This window comes from Nipponia nippon, unplaced genomic scaffold (genome assembly GCF_047370975.1).
Source record: "Nipponia nippon isolate SJK-2023a ecotype South Korea unplaced genomic scaffold, ASM4737097v1 scaffold_3, whole genome shotgun sequence".
NCBI lineage: Eukaryota > Metazoa > Chordata > Aves > Pelecaniformes > Threskiornithidae > Nipponia > Nipponia nippon.
Window position 1 is genome coordinate 79,037,843 of NW_028262347.1, and position 21,931 is coordinate 79,059,773.

The window sequence follows — 21,931 nt, forward strand, 5'->3', positions numbered from 1 at the left end:
ATTTGGAGTTGGCAGTGGCATTTCAGAATGCAGTGGAGCTGGGTTATGAAGAAAGTGCACTATGTCTTTATGAAGCAAGTGGACTATGTCATTTGATAACTGATTTCCTCAGTTGTCATGGAGGTGTAGTGTAAGGTGCAAGGATTTATTCTGCCCTTACATACTGGTATGTTTGTAGATAACTGCTGGAAGGGGCCAAGTGAACTAGTGTAACCTAGAGTATAATTTGGCTTGCTTTCTGAATCCTTTTGTGGTTTGCCATTGGCAATTTGGGACTTTCCAAAACTATAATGGAAAAGTTATGAAAACTTTATGCCACCAGAATCACACTTTGTAATGATTGTCAGTGGGAAGACTCTCTAGCAGTTATTTTTAACTGCAGTTGCATTAGCAAAATGGGTTGCAAGTATCAAGAATGATGAACAGTCATTAAAGGATCAGCATTCACGTTTCTTTTTCAGTTAAAAATGAAACACCCTCACTAGCAAAATCCTGGAATTGTTGAGGATTTGGTTCTGTTTGTATAAAAGCTGTAAAAAAGACCCCAAACCAAAGTAAAACCATTTTTGTTCTGCAATGTGAGGAACTTTAAATGCTTGAATAGTATGCGTGCCCAGGGATTTCCCCCACTTATTTAGTTAAGCTGATAAAGAATAGCACTTTAATGCATCAATGCTGGTTTACAAACCTTATGTTAATATTTGTCTCTTTAAACGACAGAAAAGGCTGGTTTGTCGTTTTCCCATACATTTCCCATTGATATTTTCCAAGTTTCATATTAGCATACAGTGCTGCTAGCCACTTCGTAATAGGCTGGCAATTCAAAACACCTTCATTAGTATATCCCTACTTCTCGTTAAATGACTAGTTTATATAAGACACAGCCAATGAGAAATCAAACCAAATTTGATTTTAAAAAAAATCAAATTTATAAAATAACATTTGTTTGAAATAGTCATTGTTTTTCACAGTGTCATGAAGTGAGAAGAATGGACACATCATGTTACTGATTTTTAACTTGAATAATGCCTCTCTCAATGTATTTGAACGCTTTTTCCATAGAAAAGTGTTTCTCTCATGCCACAGCTTCTCTTGCATTAATATTATGAAATCTTTTAAATAAGTCAATGAAAGTCTTCTGTTTTCTTTTGATGTTCAGTTTCAGCGTGTGAGAAATCATTTAGTCTGTCTAGGATACTCTGTTTTCAAGAGACTATCTTCTTCAGGCAAAGTTCTTAACCACAAGATTTTTTTAATTCATAAAATGTGTGACGATAGTTGTCTTAGTAAAAATGTGGCTGAAGTAGTTCGTGGCATTATTTCAGTCATGAAGAAATAAATTCATTCTGACTTGTAAACCATGCTAAAGTGAACCCAAAGTTACTCTGTTCATTTTGTAATCACTTAATTTATGGTAATTTCTTATTTTTGACACTGCTTACAAACAATTTGTTTTACTTTGCGGTAGATGCTTTCTACAAAAGCACAATACCAAAACGAGACATAAGAAACTTAAATATGTGAACCCCAGCACCTGTCAGTCAGTCTGTTATTGCTACATATGAAGCAAATGTGGTAGGTTTTAATTGCTGTTCTTCTAGGTAATATGGCAAAAACTGATAGCTGAGTGTGCAGAGCTTGTGAAAGAGGATTGAAAGCAGCTTGGTGCTTGATCGTGTTTAAAAGAGGACCTAGTCCTCGTTACGAAGTTAAGCTGAACACTTCAGCCTTCTCTTACCTTTCCTCAACGTTCCAGTGAAAGTTGTTGGGATTTATTTGTGTACTGAGCATGGAATGAATAAAAATTGTACTGAATTTGGTTGTAAAATGATTTGGAGGAAGAAATGAAAGGGCTTTACAGGGAAGTACTTAGACCAGGATCGATATTTTGTACAGGATTATAAAATGAAAAGGAAGCCAATGAATTACTTCTGCAAAATGAAAGAAAGCGTACTTGCTTGGCTTTGTATTTGAAATGATGTGCCACCTGTTCTATTTTGGATGAAGAATACTCTGCGACTTGAAGGTATCAAAAAGGAAAAAGTTATTTGGTCTCAGCAGAACAGTGTATGTCTAAAGCTTCTTTCCTCCCAACTTGAGACTTGATTTGCACCTGCATTAACCTCCTTTGAAACTGTCCCCAGTAAGCTGTACGTATTGCTCTGCAGTAAATTGAGACCACATCTGTTGGTCCTGAAACAAAGCAATTATTGTAATTGTAAGATTTCAGGTTTTTCTTTCGACAGGACTGTAGTTGTTATTTATGTGTTTCTTGGAAAATGCGACATTTCATATAAAATGGAGTATGAAATTGGCATTGCTCAGTGAGAAGTATTATTTACTGTCGTATTAAGTGTTGGAGTTGTATGGCTAGGCTTCCCTGACTGGTCTGATTTAAAACACAAGCAGCAAGCCCCATTAAACTGTCTTCTGGCTTTAGTAGTCAGCTGGGTCCTGCAGTCTACCATTTACAATTTCTGTAGAGTTCTAGAAAGGCATTTTACAGTCCTTTCCTGAAACACTTGCTTTATTTTACTGTGCTTTAACCTAGTGAAAAATGTAATTATCATCAAGGATAGCTTTAGACTTAACATGTAATGGAGTGCACGTCCTTTACACACATAGTAGAAAATTAATGGTTTGTTCTTTGACCCGTCACTAAAATCCTGGATGCTCTGCATATGACGGAATGTGGAAACAGAGAATAGTGAATGCCATTAACAATGTCTATGTGCTGTTTTCAATCTTCAAGCTTACTAGCTTTCTCCTTTTTTTATTTCCCCCCACCTCCCTTGACTGTGAAGTTTGGGGTGATAAAAATATACTCAATAACTTATTCTTTACAGTTCCTTAAAAAAATTTATCGCTACTAAAGTCACTTCATAATTGCAATAGGAAACTCTGGGGAATTATGGGAAACTGCCACCACTTGGGTGGTTGTGGTACTTTGCTTTTAGTCTTGAGTCTGTCAGTGCACTGCAGGTGCTGCAGTTCAGTGTGGCATGCTGTTGTATTTAGCTGCAGAATTTTACCATGAAATGCAGCAATCACCAGCACAAATCATTGTACATTTTGAAATCATCCTAGATCTTTTCTCACATATTACTTTCATCATTGGAGTGTTGCGTGTTGCTGTCTTTGCCACAGATGGATTTATATGTCTGACATTGAGTTTTTTTAAACCCTTGGTTCAAAGTGAAATCAAAGGAGAATACTAAGTAATGCTGGACACAACAAAAGTCATCATTAGAGCACAGAACATCTGACTGGCATTTATTTTTGCTTGCTGAATTCAGAAGTTTCCAAGGAAGAGTTGTAATCCCTGATGTTGGGAGTGGAAGCAATTTTGGAGTACAGTAGTAATGTGGGAGAATGACACATGTGGCCTAAGTGAGGGTGTGTATTCATCAAAAGAGGGTATGAATTTGAATTGCTTTTTCTCCTTTTTCATTCCCATTCACTCTAATTTGTAAGCAGCTAGCAGTTTTGGGAGATATTTCAGCTGAACTGGGTTTTAAGGAGCAATTGGAATATTGAGAGAAGGTAGCAGCAAAGCAGGTATGCAGGCTGTTGTGGGGGAAATGAAGTAAGTAATGAGTAATAGAGTGAAGATGTTAATGGAGAGTCACAAGACTGTTGCGCTGATTTTCGGCTAGAAGAGTGTGTGATCATGTGTAGAACAGTAATGAGGAAATCTTCAACAGAACATTCTGTGGTAATCTATTTTTCTGTCAATGATTTTCAAAATTGGGACATTTTATGGAATGCCCGGAATTTTGTTCCAGAAGGAAAGCTATTCCAACATAATATAAAATGTGAAACTGAAAAGAAAAAAAAAAAAAATACCAAACATCGTGCCCTAAAAAAAAACAGTACACACAACCAACAAAACAAAGTCCCTCATTTTAATTGAGAGATGCTTAAAATGCTTTGTTAAGCTTGACATGGAAGACAAAAATACTGTAGCCACCAAAACAGTGGCAGCTTGCCAGAACAACTTGGAACTTCCTATTGCAATGGTGATTATAACGGCTGAAATGAATCATGTGACTTACCCAACCTTTATTTCTGTATGTTTTTAGAACTTTGGAGTAATTTGAAGTCTTCGGTTTTCACTCTGCTTTGGAACAAAATACAATTTTGAAATTTTGATGATCTTGTATAAGTTGTGTCCTCAGCCCAGTTCTAGTCACATAGCTAATTCTTACATTTAATTCCCTTTAGCTTTCTTTTTTTCTCCTGGTGAAAGAAAAAAATTAAGAGAACCTCTTTTATAACAGTGACTTGAAAATCGGCAAACTGAGACCATCTGGTTACTGATTTTAGTGGACTGAGAATAAGATAATGAGTGACTCATTAGAATAAGAGAAATAGAGAAACATAGACTCTGTTGTTGGTGCAAATTTGTACAAGCTCAACTGATATAAAGCACAGGGGTTTAATACTGGATGATGCTTAGCAGCATTGTTTTCTCTTACTGCTGCTGCCAGGATAGGCAAAGACCAGACTAGGAAATATCAGGTGTTTCAAGGGAGATCCCTTGTGTTGGACCTTACTTTATCCATGCTAAGTAGCAGATCTAAACCTAAAAAGAGCTAAGAGCCTGGTCCTTATAGCAGCATCTGTTTGTTACTGAAAAGTGGTTTCTGTTTCAGGAACTGTAAATAAGTGAATGATGAAAGCTGAATTGTTTAAAAAACAAACGAACCAATTGTGTTCCTGTCTGTTGCGGGAACCTATTCTGAATTCTCAAGTGTTTATATTATCATCTCAATGGCTGGAAACTCCTGTGTTTTGCTCTTGGAAAGACTAGTGGAAAAAATTATTCAGCAACTGAGATGGCTTGTTACCCTCTTGTAGCAGCTGGACACTCTAGCTTCTGCTTGTTTTGGCTCAGTCCTGATTATGTGCTTGGTACCTTTGCGTTCTCTTCTCTTCCCTTCCCCCTCAGTAAGGCCAGAACCTTCATCATCGAAACCAGTTCTCTTCAGAGAGTTTTAGGACATCACAAAGGAATCCCACTTTTTGATTCTAAGATTTTTTTTTTCAATTATTTTTTTTTATCTCCCAGAAAGAGGCAAAGGTCACCTCTTTTGGGATAGATGAAATAAACCTCATGTCTCTCTGGGAAATAATGCTGAAAGAGGGAGAATGTATTTGAAACTAATGTAGCAGGAGCAACAAGTTTTGTTGCTGTGACTTCTGAATTTCAGACATTAAAATGTTAAATACATGCTTACCTAAACAGTGTAGTAGGTGGAAGAGTATTCTGGGGATGCTGCCTTGACTGAAATGGACATAAAGATCTCTCTTAGCTCTCAAAGGCATTCATGCTGGTGCAAGGAGCTTTCAAACTAGCTAAGCAAGTCTGCTGTGATGTCCTGGAGAAAGGAGCCTCTGTCCACAAGTATTTCAGTAGATCTGCAGGATGTGGTGAACTCCAATAATAGACTTGATTGCCGCAAGCCACAGCTGCCTCTATTCTAAGCCAAAGTGCCTGTAGTCTGCAGTAGACCTAGGAATCCACTAGCACTAAGGGATTGAAGTGTTCTTTTTTCCTTCAAAGTAGAATCTCCTGTGTATTTCCTGCCACTTTTGCTGCTTGCAAAAACAAACAAAAACCCTCAAAACACAAATTCACAAATGAACAAAATGAAATAATATTTTTCAGTTCCATCATATGTGCAGAGGAGCCAATTTGTGAACCTCACCAGTTGATATATTCCTACCCTTATTAAGCTGCTCTGTTACTCAAATCAAATGCTGGATTCTGCCCAGATGTCTAATTAATAATTACCTATCTTGTTGAGCAGGTCTTTGAGGAAAACTGGCTCCTGTTGATCAGCCTGTTTGGTGGCAGGGCCTGAAGGATAAATTTCTGATTATGTAGTCATTATGTAGTCCTCATGTGGTACATTCAGAAGGAATACGACTTAAACGTATCTTTAATGATGACCAAGGATTGGCAACTAATCCCCAATGTGTATTTCATTGGATCACTTTTCTTTGGCGTGATTTATTCTAGTGTGATTTTCTGTCTAAGAAAGTCATGCAGATTTAGAGACAGAAAGGACTCAAAGGGTCACAACCATTCTCCTGTCCAGAGCAGGACTGGTTAGAGTGTTCATGGTTAAGATTTGTCAGGTCATTTGTGGAAATGTCCAATATTGGAGACTGCTCCAGGCGTCTTTGAGACTCATGTTTCAGTGTATTGTAGTGCTTGACTAACCATTACTGTTAAAAATATTTTCTGAATGCTTCTTTCCATGGTCTTAGCCCTTTCATTTTTGTTGGAGTGAGATGGAAAAGTCTTAGACTCACACAGTCATTCAGGCAGGCAGGGATTTCAGGAGGTCTATAGTCCAACCTCCTGCTCAAAGCTGAATTCAGAGCAGGTTGCTCAGGGCTTTATCAAGACAAGTCTTGAAGACCTCCAAGATGCCCACAGACACTGCTCTGTATCCTCATAGTAAAAAATTTTTCCTTCTATCCAGTCAGAATCTTCACAGTCTCATTTTTACGACTGTATTTTTTCTATTTAAACTACTGTGAATCCGAGTCAGGAGAGCAGCTCTGTCTTCTTAGTAAGCTTCTTGTAGGAATGGGAGGGCTGCCATCAGTTTCTCCTGAAGCCTTCTGCTCTCCAGGCTAAAAAAAATGAAGTTCCCTCAACCTCTCTTCACATGGCATAGCTTCAGCCCCTTGAATATGTTGCAGTCTAATGAGTACCAGAGAGAATAATTGCTTCCCTTGATACTGGCTATGCTCCTGTTGATACAGCTTAGGATGCTGTTGTCTCATGTAAGATAGATGTTAATATCTTGATGATTCAGCTCTTGAGAAGTATGTTGAAAGATAATAATTTCAGTACTCTAGGGTACTAAGACAAAACAGAAAATATAGTCAATAAGTTTGTTTTCTGCGACCTTAATACGTTCTTCAGGTTTTATGTGGTCATGCCATCCCAGCTTTGTTATTCTTCCTTTTCTCCCTTACTTTACCTTCTCCAGCTTTTATATCCATTAGCCAATTTAAATCAAATTTGTCAGAGAAATATGGGTATCAGAAATATTGTTATACTCCTGCTTTTTGCCTCATGGGAATCAGCAAACAGGTAAATGAGAAACCCAAAGCAGTGCTCCTGAGAGGGGAAGTTGGGTAGTGACAGCTTAATCCCTGATCCACTGCAAACTAAGGCTGACATTTGGCAACCGATTAGCATACCTGTACCTATGAACCATGTGCTGTTACTTGTGTGTTTTTCGACGCTTTTAGCTGTGTGTCAGAACTAGGAGTGTTGCAAAGAGAGAAGGAGCCATGTCCATAAAAATGTGTGAAGTTTGCCAGTTTTGTTGCTCACAGAAACCTTTTTTTCTTTCAAGTTCCATAATGTGAATTGAAATTTAATACACTGGAGCTAAACGTCGTTGGAGACAGACTTTTTCTCTGGTAGGAAACTGGTGATCTGTAAAGAATGTCATATCTGGAATTTTTCCATATAAATGGTTCCTGCTTGTGCCCGTTTTTTGACTTGTTTCTGGAGTATGTGTTTCCCTGCCACAACCACTTTTTAAACTAGAAATTTGTCTTTCTATGTGTCAACATACTTGTCAGTAAAATGTAAAAAGAAGAGCAAATGGTAGCATGGATTACTCAAACTGTTAGTAATCCACTTCTGTTTGTGACAACACATTTCCCTTTGCTTATCTATAGTTACACCAAACAAAACTTCTAAGAAATAGAAGTATTTCTGTGGCTGAAACAAACACATTTCTCATTCTGCTTTCTGCATCGATTGGAGACTGCAATCAGTTGCATTCTGGTAGAAGAACAATTTACGTTCAAGCTCTTGTTATCTAAAGGCATAAATGTACCTTTTGCATAATATTATTCTTTTAGTTGACTAGGTAATGTTTCTAATGCCTGAAGTGTTAATGATTCTTTGAAGAGAGTATTTTTGCTGAAGGTTTTCTGTTACTGTCTTTATAGTTGCTGGACCTGGAGATAGTAGTTGCATTTTACTAGATGTATGCAGATTTCTTGTTCAGCAACAAGCACTGTCACGTTTGGAAAATTTGCATTCTTACCCCTGAGCTTGGCTCCATTGCTGCTAGAGGGGAAGGTTCAAGAAACAGTCTATGGTTAATTTCTACTTTCTCTGGGCTCTGCTGTGAATGATTATGTTAATGATAATTACTTCTGTGAACTTCATAAGAAAATACTGGGAGATTATCACCTCTGTGCCTGGCAAAATCATGGAGAAGATTATTCTGGGAGTTATTGAAAAACACCTGAAAGACAACGCAGTCATTGGTCCCAGCCAGCACGGATTCACGAGGGGAAAGTCCTGCTTGACTAACTTGATTTTCTTCTATGACAAGATTGCCCACCTAGTTGACCAAGGGAAGCCAGTCGATGTAATCTTTTTGGACTTCAGTAAAGCCTTCAGTACTGTCTCTCACAGTATCCTCCTGGACAAAATGTCCAGCATACAGCTGGATAAACACAATGCAATGGGTGTGCAATTGGCTGAAGGGTCAGGCTCAAAGGGTTATAGTAAATGGGGTTACATCAGGCTGGCAACCAGTCACTAGCGAGGTTCTGCAGGGATCCATCTTGGGGCCAGTGCTCTTCAGTATCTTCATAAACGACTTGGATGCAGGACTTCAAGGTTTGTTATCAAAGTTTGCCGATGACACAAAACTGGGAGGAGCTGTTGACACTCTCGAGGGCAGAGAGGCCCTGCAGAGAGATCTATACAAATTAGAGAGCTAGGCAATCACCAACCATATGAAGTTTAACAAGGGCAAGTGCCAGATTTTGCACCTGGGACATGGCAACCCTTGGATGTACCTACAGACTGGGGAACGAGAAGCTGGAGAGCAGCCCCATGGAGAGGGATCTGGCGGTTCTTGTCGACAGCAAGTTGAACATGAGACAACAGTGTGCCCTGGCAGCCAGGAGCACCAACCATGTCCTGGGGTGCATCAAGCACTGTATTGCCAGCCGGTCGGGGGAGGTGATTGTCCCGCTCTACTCCGCACTGGTGCGGCCTCATCTTGAGCACTGTGTGCAATTTTGGGCACCACAGTACAAAAAGGATACAAAGCTACTAGAGAGTGTCCAGAGGAGAGCCACAAAGATGGTGAAGGGTTTAGAGGGGAAGCCGTATGAGGAGCGGCTGAAGTCACTTGGTCTATTCAGCCTGGAGAAGAGGAGGCTGAGAGGAGACTGAGGGGAGACCCCATCGTGGTCCATAGCTTCCTCATGTGGGAAGGAGGAGGGGCAGGTACTGATCTCTTCTCCCTGATGACCAATGATAGAACCCGAGGGAACGGCAGGAAGATATGCCAGGGGAGGTTTAGGTTGGATATTAGGAAAAGGTTCTTCACCCAAAGGGTAGTGGAGCACTGGAACAAGCTTCCCCGGGAGATAGTCATGGCGCCAAGACTGACAACATTCAAGAAGCAATTGGGCAACGCCCTCAGACATATGGTGTGATTTTTGGGGTTGTCCTATGCAGGGACAGGAGTTGGACTGGATGATCCTTGTGGGTCCCTTCCAACTCAGGATATTCTATGATTCTATCAGAGGTAGTTCTAGTTAGGCACATATCTTTAATTATGCTAGTGACCTTATTTATATATCAGTCAATAAATGTGAATTCTATAAGATAACATAAAAGCTTTAATTTTGGTCTGAATATTTTCACTGTTTATCAAGAGAAAAAGCATAGCTTTTTTTCTCAGAATTGACATGTCCCAAACCATCTGAATGAAACACTATATTGTTCCTTGGCCATGAGAGCAGTGGGCATATATGGTCTGAGCTGGTCACTTTTGTAAGCTCTTGTTTAATATTTACATAGCATCTCTGCCTACATGGGCTTCTGTTTAGTGTGTGGTTTAAGTAATTGAAATAGATTATTAAATTCCAGGTACAGAGAAAGAGAAAAAACCTAACAGTCACTTTGTCACTGGGGAAGGCATTTTCTTTTAAGTGTAATATGTTTTAATGTGTCACTGGCATGATACTGATCTTCATTATGTTTCAAAGGCAAGTACAGAAAACAAGTGGGACAGCAATATAAAGCTGTGTTGTGAAAGATATCTTTCTTAACTGGTGGAGATGGGCACCTGCCTTTGAATGCTGGAAGTTCTATTTTTCTGCTTTTTAGAAAACAGCTTCAGAAATTGTCACAATAACATTAGGCCAAAATTTTTGGTACTGACTTGACTGAAGCACTAGAGATCCCTAGCGTGGAGCTGTATGTTTTTAATTTTTAACTTGTCTTAAGTAACCTTTGTAATTAACATAAATGTGGTCGAGATTTCAGCCTACACATAGGCTGCAGCTTTGTTTATTGTTGCAGTGTAGTTCAGAATAAAGCACTGTAGTTCTTCGTAATAAAATAACCTTGTAGCTTTTTTACAGTCCAGTGCAATTCCCTGTTGTTGGTCAGCTAGGTTGTCAATAATGTAAATGGAGAATAGGTCTAGTGTTCTTTTCTAACACAGGCCAATATGAGCAATTATGTTTACAAGACAAGACACCAGAACTGTCCTGTTCCTTAGTTTCTGTCTCTAATTTCTTCCAAAATCTGGATGGATTACAGCCAGTTTCACACCAGCCACTACATGTTTTCTTCCCAGGCTATTTTTGCACCTTATTTAAAGTGAGATTTGAGGCTTGTGCAATATTGACTCCTTTCCCAAGCCCTGCAGAAGATCCCTGCAAAAAAGGTCCATTGCCTTACTCTGCACTGTGCGTTTCACAGACATTTCTCTTCAAAGGAAAAACTCTGAGGCCAATAATTAGTTGGAAAAATTCACTAACCTCTTTGTATCTGGCAGTATAGTTCCAGTAAATCTGTGTAAGAGGTTGAGACCTAGGGTAATGGTTTCTTGATATTTACAAAATCTGCTGGTGTGGGCGATTACAGGCAGGTGAGAGTGAGAAGATTTGAGAGACTCTCAGCATGCAAGTGGGACAGCCTGATGGGGGACAGTGATTTTTTTCCTTTGACTATTTGTGGCACTCTCATTGCAGAAATGGCTCCGCTACATGCAGAGCAATTACTTAACTTGCTCAGTTTGCAGCCCAGATTATTACAGTGCACTGGCATGGATTTTAGTTACCATAAAATGCTGTTTCAGTGGATCACTGGTGGTTCACGAACAGCTGGCACGGACTGAAACTTCTTTAGCAGTGATTGCTCAGGAATCAGAGCTCTTTGCCTCATGAGTCTTCTGAGAAGTATATAGATTTGTCTTGGGTGGGTACATTGTAAGGTTTCTTTTCCTTGCTTCATTTCACTGTGTAGTAAGTCACAGGTGACATACTAAAGCTGGCGTACTGGTGACAAAAGCTATACCTAACTTGGTCAAATTATATGTACAGTTTAATTGTACGCTGTTCAAGAGACTATGGGTGTGTAAGGCAGTGGTAGTTAGCAACTGGCCTTTATGTAAAGACATCACTAAGGGTATGGTTTGCTGCTTCTGTTCCCACTTATTTTGAAGGAATCTCATTATATTCCCACAGTAACTTTTTGAAGCATGTGTGGATTTTAATTAAAATTTCACTTTCCCTGAATACTTACTTACTCTGTTAACCGAACGTCTCATTTGAATCAAACTGGAACAGATTGCATGGTTTATGTCAGTTGACAGCACTTAATCTAGATTAATTTGTACTGTTCGTCATTTCACTGATGGAAAATAAAAGGTAACATTGTAGGCGTATCAGAGTTTGGCTACAGCATAAAAAACAAAGAACTAACGTTTCCCAAGCATGTGCAAGTACTGTATTACAGAAAGGTCACTGTTTGTTCAGGCTTTGAAGTATGACATCATACATGATGCATGACCTTTGGAAAACACACAAAAATTTTGTGGAAAGAATGGATATTTTAAAACTTGCCTTATTAACTGTATTTCATGTAGGTGTAGTTAAGCGTGTTAGCACAGATGTGCCAGTTAGGTCTCAAGAGCTAGCAGTGCTCGTTGCTTTTCTTTCATGTAAGCCTTGCCTGTTTGTACATCTGTCTCTGTTACTGTTACTTTCTCATGTTATAGCTTGAGACTCTGCAATAAGATTATCTGAAAAGGAACTTGTAAGAGGGATGTGCTCAGATTTGTCATTGAATTCAGTTATACTGATCAATAGTCTGGTTTGGATTTCACATCTAAACCTCCTCCTACCCAACTTTCCTCTCTTACCATAGAACTGCATTTCAGAAAGCTGATCCATCCTGCAGTGTAAACTTAGTGATTTGTTGTTTTACATAGTATATAAAAGCGCATCTTATTTTGGACAAAAAAGATGGAAAGGAGAATCCCATCATCAAGCCACAACCTAAACTGACATTCTGTCTAAATTTCTTTGCCCGCCAGTACTTGGTTTGAAAGTAGATTTTAAGAAATTAAAGAATTTAAGATTTGTACAAGTATGATTTCGCTATCACAGAATCATAGAATGGTTGAGGTTGAAAGAGACTTCTGGAGGAACCTCTTGTCCAACCCCCCTGCTTAAATGCAGGTTAGGTTGCCCAGGACCGTGTCCAGGTGGCTTAAAGAATATAAATAATATACGATTATAAGAATATAAACAGTTAATCCTCATGCTCTCAAGTATTTTTAAAACTACTTTTGTAATTTAAAGAAAAATGCTTATATGTCTTAAGAAGGTATTTCCAAGGCTGAAATTTTGCAGATAATTTAGAACAGATTTTCATTTAAAATAAGTAACACTTTCTAAAGCTGTAAGTATGCATGATGATGTATGGTGTTACTGTGTACCTTAGAAGTCTAGATGAATTTCTTATGGAATATACTTTTCTTAAGATAATTATGCTACATATTTATTGTGAACATCAGCTTGTCCTGAGTTCTTGGTAGTATGAGTGTGTATATATGTATGAGTCTATTAGGATTATACATTATTATCTCATCCACACACACAAACGTATTAGTGTAATTTGTGAATTCACATGTATATGTATATATAGAAAATAAAAAATGACAGATGTCATCTTTGTTGGTTTGCTGATAACATAATAAACACGCTATCAGAGGAAAGTCGTCAGTGGCTCTTACTTGATACAAAGAATTTGTGCTTAGGTGCATACAGGTAACACATTGCTTTTGAAGGCTGCATAGATACAGAAGACACATGGCCCCATGCTAACATGTGTGCATGTGAATATGTATTTTTCAACTTTTTTTTTTTTTTCCTATTTTTTTTTCACTCAGTAGTTTTTCGTGGTTCTTCCTTCTGGAAGCAAGCACGAGCTGTTAATAAGCATAGCTTTTCTGGCTCAGTGTGAGAAGCATGACATAGAAAATACCTCAGTCATACACATGCTAAATGAAGGAAGAATGTGAAGTTAGTGTCTGCTTGTGTTACTATTTTGTGATATTTACTGCTGATAATACCAGATTTACTTTGCAATTTATGTTAACATGTTGAATATTTTTGATGAAGCAAACATCCCTGTTATGTTTTTACATATTTCTTGCATGAAACATCATTAGTATTGTTGAGACATCTGTTAAAATAAACTTTTGTTTTCATTTAGGTTTACGAGTTAGATGGCATCCCCTTGATCCTGGACAACTGCAGCATTGATGACAACAATCCTTGTATCCTTTACTAATTATTGAATATGACTCAGAAGAAAAGGTGTGGGGGTTTAATACATTTATGCCAGCATTGCTTCTACTTGGTATCTAAGTCTGACTGGCCTCATGAGTTTCTAGGTTGTATTTAAATGCTTGATGCAGAAGTGAGCAAACTCACAAATATGTTTTCATGAACTGGATTCTAAGTTGAACTGTGGTTATATTCTGTTTCTTAACATAATAAATATTACCGGTTCACAAATGTCAATTCAGAGAGCAAACTGTGGTAGAAGTCTGAATTAAGACTACGTTTGGTCATTGTATCAGATCTTGGAGCTTTTGCTTCAACTGAAATCTGTTCAGTAGACTGAAATAAGTACCCCATCAATTCTATATGCTTATTAAATCTGACTGGAGAACTTATTCTAAGCACAGAGACAAGGCTAGCAAGCTGTAATGAAAATGTGTATAATTGAGAGAATTAATGATGCAGATTACTGAATTGTTGGGAAGATTTTAATATAAATGGCATTGTATTTCATATTTGGGATTTTTTTTTTCCCTGGGATTTAGGAGCAGAGACTTTACAAGATAGATTGATGTTAGAGGGAAATAACTTTATATTGAACATAAGCACTTGTTAAGCAGACTTATCCATCTCTTCATGAACTGCATAGTAACCCTGCTGGTGTGTTCAGTGGGTTGAGCTATTATTTTCTGTCATCTAATCATTAGCTCCTTATAAGTCGCTGATAAGTGCATCTAGAAATCAAATGCCTTTCCTGTCTAAAGTAATGTCAGCTTTCTTAGACTGAATACATGAAACAGGTTTTTAAAATTAGTTAGAAAAAGCTCACTTTTTAACAAGTACCGTAAAAAAAAAAAAGTTGTGAAAATGTTACATATTTTCATAATTGTGTGCTGTAGAACATCATCTACATATAAATATATGTTAAAAGGATGAAGTGATGTAGGGAAAAGTGATAGGAAAATGTTAACAAGCTGGGTGGAGGAGCAATGGGTGTTAAGTATCCTGTGAGTTGTTCACTTTGTTGCTTTATATGAAAGGTTTCTACATTCATCACTATTCCTGTAGTTGGAGACTTGACAGTGCACTGAGTAGGAGAGTTGTACTTCCATGGTCCAGTTCTGGTAAGGGGCACTGCTGGATGCGATGGGAAGGGCAGGGAAAGTTACCTTTCCCTAAGCAGAAGCGCAGCCCTGAGAAAACCTAGTAAGGAGTTTTGATCCCAAGTTACTCTTCCATTGCTGGAAAGCCCAGCTGTGCAATGACTTTTAGAATTTCTTTCTAGGATTAATCGTTCATTTCAGCTGTTAGTAAAAGAGGATAAAGTTTGAGGCCTTCAAAGGGTAGAGTGGTAATTTACGATCTTGAATGAAATGAAAATAAAATACCATGGGAGCCTTTACTGCATTTTGGGCAATGTGGAACTTCTTGCACCTTTTGATACAGGCTGACATTTTATGGTTGAACTATAAACTTCTTACCAGAAGATAAAACTTTGCTTACTTGGTTTTAAAGACTTACTAGACACCTCTTAATATGAGATTTCACCACTGATCTGTAGTGTACAGTATTCAGATACATGAAAAAGTAATAGCACTTGGGCAGAGTGGGGACCAGCCTGCTGTGACAAAGTTTGCTGTGTCAGCTGTTGGAGTACAGCTTCTGGCTACTATGTTTATTGTTTTGACCTAGAGCTATTCCAGGTGCTCTTGTGCTACATGAGGTTCATGGTCCCCTGCTTCTCTCCTGGCTCTGTTTCTCATCTGCTATGTTCTCAGCATGTCTTATGCAGGGAAGCAGAAGAGGAGTTTGCAGTTTGTATCTGTCTCTACTTCATCTCCTTTGCAGCATATTCTGCTACTTCTAGACACCGTAAACCAAGTCCTTAGTAGCATGTGGATGCCTGGCTCCATTGCATAACATTCCTCTGAAGAGATTTGACTGTTTCTCTCCTCCCGCTGTGTACCCCATCCTGTTTGGTGCAGATCCATTTTGTGATGCTTGTAAACCAGAGCAGTGCTCTTACTAAGATTTCAAAGCCTACTTGCTTAAAATGGAAACATCCTAAAATTGCCTGCATTGTAACTTTGTGATCTGGAGTGAATATATTTTGTCTCTTTTCTCTTTTCAAGGAAGATTAATTGAAAGGAAGTATTTAGGCAGCTCTTGAGCTGGGTGTTGAGAGAGCTGCTGAAATTCGAATGTGATCACCCAGTGGTACTGCAGTTTGCCAGGGTGATGTAGAAAGCTGCAAGGGACGGCTCGGTGTAGCTCTTCAGCCAGGGTTCCTTTTGGGGAGTCATGTCCAGAAACTTCTCTTTACATTCTTGTTTCTAATGCCTGTTTTTGTGGTTTCAGGCTGTGTTACTTGGATTTCTCCTTGGATAAAGCTGACTGGAAAAAGTTTCATCCAGATTCCTTTTATATAAGAACTTCTTAGATTTCTTAGTAAAGTCTTTGTAGATGCACATTTTTGTTTGAGATTTATCTGTTTCAGAGACACCCAAGCTCTACAGTTAAGATGTTATGTTTTCTACTGAAAACAGAGTTGATATACTGATTTTCTACATTTTAGTAACTAAGTTCTGCCTTCAAATTACACATAGAAAATTTTCCAAAGAAAAATAACTTTTGTGGTAAAAGTGATGGGATTTTTTTTTCAGGATAGAAAAAAACATAATTTCCCTAAAGTATGCAATTCATCAGTAGAAGCTGGACTGCCATGTTAGATGTTAAAAGAGCTCTTTATTGCCTTTGAGAGAAATCCGTTGATAAATCTTTTTATTTGTAGTGTATGGAAGCATACTGAAAGAGGAAATGGGTCTGCTCTTATCCTAAAATAAATTCCTTTGTAGACCTGTCATTACCTTAAAATTGCATCCTTTGAGATCCTGAACAGTTCTGTAATGCGCATAGAAGTATCAGGAGGTTCATCGCTTTTGACGTAGCTAGCTGAAGTTCAACTGACATTGTTGCCTTGCTTTAGCTTTCTAGGTTTGAATTCCTCTTTCAGTTATCTTGTCTAATTACATCTCGGGAAGACTTGTATCTTTTACATTTATACTAACAAATAGTACTTTTTCCTTCAGGATATTTCATGAGTGAAAGCAACAAAAAAACCCTCATTAGTAACAGACATGAAGATGATTATGGACAGTTAAGAATAAATTTTCTTTACCTCTTACAAAGATTATTTGAATTGTTAATTTAAATTTTTGGCTTCTGTAACTTTTCATGGTTTCAAGTAAATTCAGTGGAGAAATGCTGAAAGATGCCAGATTTTCAACTGTTAGCTGTCAGGCTTTTAGCACAGGGGAAAAGGTAAATAGAGTGAGACTTGGGAGATGCAGTTGATTATAGACCTTGGGGTCTGAAGAGTTAAACTTCCGAGAAGGCTAAACGTCATTTTAACTTTTCCTATACCCTTTAAATCTTCCATCTTGAATTGGCTGTATCCTAATCATAACTGTCCTTCTGTATTCAAAAGAAAAAAGGGTATTTCAAAACGCAAGTGGACTTATTTATCTTTAGATTAAGGAGAGGTTCTTTCGTGAGATAAATTTTTGGTTTTGAAAAATTCACTTTTTTGTTCAGCTTCTCAAAAGTTGGGAGTGTTGTGCTTTACTTATGTAACCTGTGTTTAAAAACAAATAAATTAAACTTGCCACAGAATAGCAGAGTGGGTTGGAGATGCCTATCTGGGTAATACCAGTAAAAAATTTACTCCAGATCCTGCTTTTCAGGTTATTCGGGTTGAAAAGGTGTTCTAAATTAAAATATCTTCTATTTTGCTCTCTGAGCCACCATCTTCCTCATCTCTGACAGGCTCTAGTATCAGACAAGAGCCCTTCTTTTTGTTCCTGTCTTTTACCTCATCCTAAGCTCTTGTTGCTCCTTCCAGCTTCATTTCTGACCTTTCACAGATTCCACTTGCTTAAGGCAAACATAAGGAGGGAGGCCAGCCCATTCTGATCAAAAGACTATTGACCCTAATCATACAAAAAAGGTGCTTATGAAAGACTTGAAATAAACTTAAACGGTTTATTATTGAAGGCTTTTCAGTTTACCTTAACTAAATTGTCTGGTTTTTCTACTCCTTCCTAACTTTTAGGCTTATGAGTAACACACAAAGATGTACCCTCTGTCTCTCTCTCTCTGTCTCTCTCTCTCTGTCTCTCTCTCTCTGTCTCTCTCTCTCTGTCTCTCTCTCTCTGTCTCTCTCTCTCTGTCTCTCTCTCTCTGTCTCTCTCTCTCTGTCTCTCTCTCTCTGTCTCTCTCTCTTTTTAATTTAATGGCTGTCCTTAAAAATATTTATTACTATTTTAGGAAAAAACGTAATATCCAAAGTACTACAACATAACAGCTGTTAGTTAAACTAGTGAAACTTGAAAATCAGAAGTGAAATGCAGTTTTGAACATGGAATATTCTTGTTTTTTCAGGATGCTTGCCAATCTTACCCTTTTGAGATTCTTATAGTAAGTGTCTTGATAAATTGATTTTGTGAATGTCTGAATTTAATTGGAATGACCATGTAAGTGTCCATATAATATTAACCCCTAATCAGGCATGTTTTTCTGTTAGCCAGAAGTGCAGTCATATTGAAGAAAAAATATCCTGCTGTGTGGTGTATGTGTATGTACACATAGATATAAATGTTTATACATATGAGTAAACACCCAACTGGCTGTTTTAGGAGTAAGAATTTTCAGCATTTGTGAAAGGAAAACATGTGGTTGCTGTGGATTTCCATACATAGGCCCCTTAGTTTGAATAATGGATGAAAATGTAGAAAATGTAAGTTAATTTTCAGATACTCCTTCCCCAAACTTCTGTTATATTCAGTCTGAAAGTCATCTGAGAGGTAGATTGAAAATACTTTTGACTCCATGGCAGCAGCAAGTATAATTGTGGTTCATGAAACTTCTGGCTAAAGCTAGAAGAAATCAAGTTGCTATGGTCTACAACAATGGCAGTTTGTTTTTGTGAGATGCCAGCAAAGAGTTTTGGGGGAGCTGACAGACATTTTATTTCTAAGTTACAGAGTGCAACCTAAACCAGGCCACATACTGTAAAAAAGCCTCACAGCTGAATAGAAGCCAGTAGAAAGCAAAAATAGGAGTGTGAGTTGACTTTTTAGAGTAAACCATCATACAGTTGAGCGTTTTCACGTAAATGTGGCTATCTCATGTATGTTGGCAAGAAAATACAGCATAATGTTACATCAGTAATGGTTGCCTTTCTTTGGAAAGCTCATTTTAGGCACTGCCAATGCATTTAGTAGTTTGAGGTGACCTATTTGATTCCATATTTTCATAAGCATACATAAAATCATGTTATTTCGGTGAATACGGTCAGTACAAAGGACCTAGACTGCTGAGGAAAACAGTAATGACCTCGTCATGCCCAGTCAAGTTCTGCCCACTTGGAAAAAAATTACCCTTTTCTTCATCCCATTGACACTTGCCTTGTTGCACAAGTAAGTCCAAAGTCTGCTTGGGCTGAATGCAAGTGTGTTCTTCGGTAGATGGCTAAAATTTTGGATTATCACAGGTTGCTGCTGCTGCAGCCCTTATCCTCGGACACAGAGCACTATTAGAAACTTACTTTCTGTCAACCAGTACTGATTGTCACTGTGACTTTAACAAAAAGGTAGATAGTACACTTCTAGTGACCCAGCAGTAGTTGAGGATGGCAGTGGAAGAAGGGGACTTGTCAGCGCAGATAAAGAACAGAAATTTGTTGGCCTGAACCTTTTAGATTCCTAGTGCCAAAGACAACACAAAATATCAACAGAGTGGCAGCCAACTACCATAGATGGAACTAGAATGAAAAAAATGGTCAAGCAAGAAGAAATCACTATATTGCCATACTCCAGTCCAATTCAACTCGTACGTGCTGATAATTCTTGTCTAAAACCCTGGAAAGAGTGGAGGATTTCTGGTTTGTGGCATATGCGCAAACCTTAGCTCCTTCTCTGTCTTACAGTTGCATTCAGATGAACTGGTCAGACTGGAAACTGGAACAGGTACAAGTGTGGTTATTCACTGAGCAAGAACAGTCTCTGAGAGGGGCTTATTTCTTTCACCCTATTCAGCAGACCAAATCCTATGCTGTTCCTGCAAGTTGCTATGAATTCTTTATATTTTGTTAGATACTAACAGAGCCTAGGGGTCTGCGTGGCTCAGAAGGGAATCCCTCGGTGTTGCATGATAAGGGTTTTTTTTGGCTGCAGTGGTGGGCCAGTTTCCTAAATGATCCCCAAGAGTCTTCAACCTTCTTGTTATTTCTCATGGTGAAAAACACAGCTATTGCCAAACACTGCTTTTGGTTTTATTTGGGAAGGTTATCTGCCCACCGATGCCTATTTCTGTCACTATGCATCAGATCGTGTTTACACTCTTGAAAGCAGCATTGGAAGTAACCAGTCTTGTTCTTACAGAAGCATTAATGGACTAAAGTCTGGATTTCATTCTAAGTAGGAATTTTCTATACGATATTGAATAAAGTCTCCAAAGTGGGATTATTGTAAAGCTCTGAAGGGGGAGGAACTAGGTGCATGGTCCCTGTTGAAAAGGGTACAGGAGGCATTCGTGTAACCTAATCCTATTTTAAATCACTCCTGACATTGGCTTCCCATCTGAAGAATTGGGATAATACAACTTCCATGTCTTAACCCATTGTTTATCTTTTCTGTATGTTGCAAACTCTTTGGAACAGAACTCACCTAAAGGTGAAGAACCAAGAAAAAACCTACCATGTCAGGATTAAGCATATTTGGTAGATTTAACTTCCGACTCAAAGACTGCACTTCTGAAATGTTTGTTGTAAGAAAATGTTTACTTTAGAATGAAAACAAAAATGTGAAGTTTTCTTGTGAGATGTTCTACATCTACTAGCTATATCAGTAATCCACACTGTTCCCCAAGAACAAATTTTCTCTTGTTAAATGCGAAGTTAACATGAAAAAGACTAAGATCACAGGAGGAATGCAGTGTTGCAGTACAGGAAAAGATACTCTGGGAAATGAAAGCACTGTCCCTTTTTTCCTTCCAGAAATGACCACAGATTAAATTTTGTGTTTGGACATATTAATTTTCTTGAGAGTATATAATTTACTAAAGCAGATTTGCCGAGATGTATATATGAAGTCTATTCTTCAGTATCTCAATTCTACCCAGCTTCAGTAAGTGACAACCGCCATCATTAAGAAACCTGTGTGATGTATAAAGTCCCTCTTAGAGCTGGAGAAAGTTTAACAGAGGTATACAGAATGCAAGAAGCCTTTTTCAAATGTTACATTATAAAATTTCTAATCCCTTGAGAAGAGTAATCTCTGTAGGCACCAACTCATGCATGTAAAAGTGAGGAATTAAAGTTAATAACTCTATTTCTAAACCAAATATTGTCATATTTGTCCTCTGCCCTAATCCTCTTGGTGGATTTAAATCCATGACAGGCTTGAATTCTTGAAAGAAAGCAGATCTTTAGTTACCAGGAGCACCAAAAAAAAAAAAAAAAAAAGAAACAGAGAAAATATAATATTTCACTGCTTTTATAGCTCAAACAGCTTGCTTGATTTTTCTGTAGACTTTCTTTTGAAAAATTCCCCTCTGGGCTGAGACAGAGCACTAGAAATTTGAGACCCAAAGGTTTTTGTTTTTTTAAAATAAAGCTAGGAGTGGTTTAAAAATATTGTTGAGAATGGAATGCCTTCTACAACTGCCTTATCATATTTCAGTCTGTCTTCTTGACATTGTTTCTTGCATGCCTCCAAAGAATATTCGGATGTCATATGGCCAATGCTTTGCATAATATCTTTATTCTGACACTTTTCTGTTGTCCCATTTTGTGTCACTGTTATTAAAACAATCTGTAACTTCAGCTGGCAAATGCATTGTCCTGTGTAGCTCCTTCCTGATCCTTAAATCGTTTTCCCTCACTTCCCCAGATCTTTGTTTAGACTTTGTTCTTTCTATTTCTGAAATGGTTTCCAAAATCTAACCTTTCCTTTCTCACTAAGGATATGTTTTTAGTCCATTCCACTGACCTTGTTGATTTGTTCTTGTCTCTTGGTGCTCTGAGATTTCTTCAAGGAGATGCAACCATTTCCTGAAATTGTAGCAGATATAATTGTGGCTAATGGCAATTTTGCAAAACATGGGAGAAAACCCTTAGTTGGTTATAATTTAGTTGCATCTTTCAAAACACCCATTTATTTAACTGTAGTTATTTTTGGACGGACACTGGACATCATCGGGTATCTATGAGACTGGGACTGGA

At 38.1% G+C, this 21,931-nt stretch overlaps 1 protein-coding gene across 2 annotated transcripts in view; it reads left to right on the forward strand.

Annotated features, from left to right (window-relative positions):
- Window positions 1–21,931, forward strand: part of ATXN10 (ataxin 10) — a 107,739-nt gene that overhangs the window by 76,720 nt on the left and 9,088 nt on the right. For both annotated transcript variants that reach the window (XM_087765805.1, XM_087765806.1), the window contains exon 10: window positions 13,580–13,643. In XM_087765805.1, the coding sequence (XP_087621931.1) occupies window positions 13,580–13,643 (64 nt within the window). The remainder of the gene's footprint in view (window positions 1–13,579; window positions 13,644–21,931) is intronic.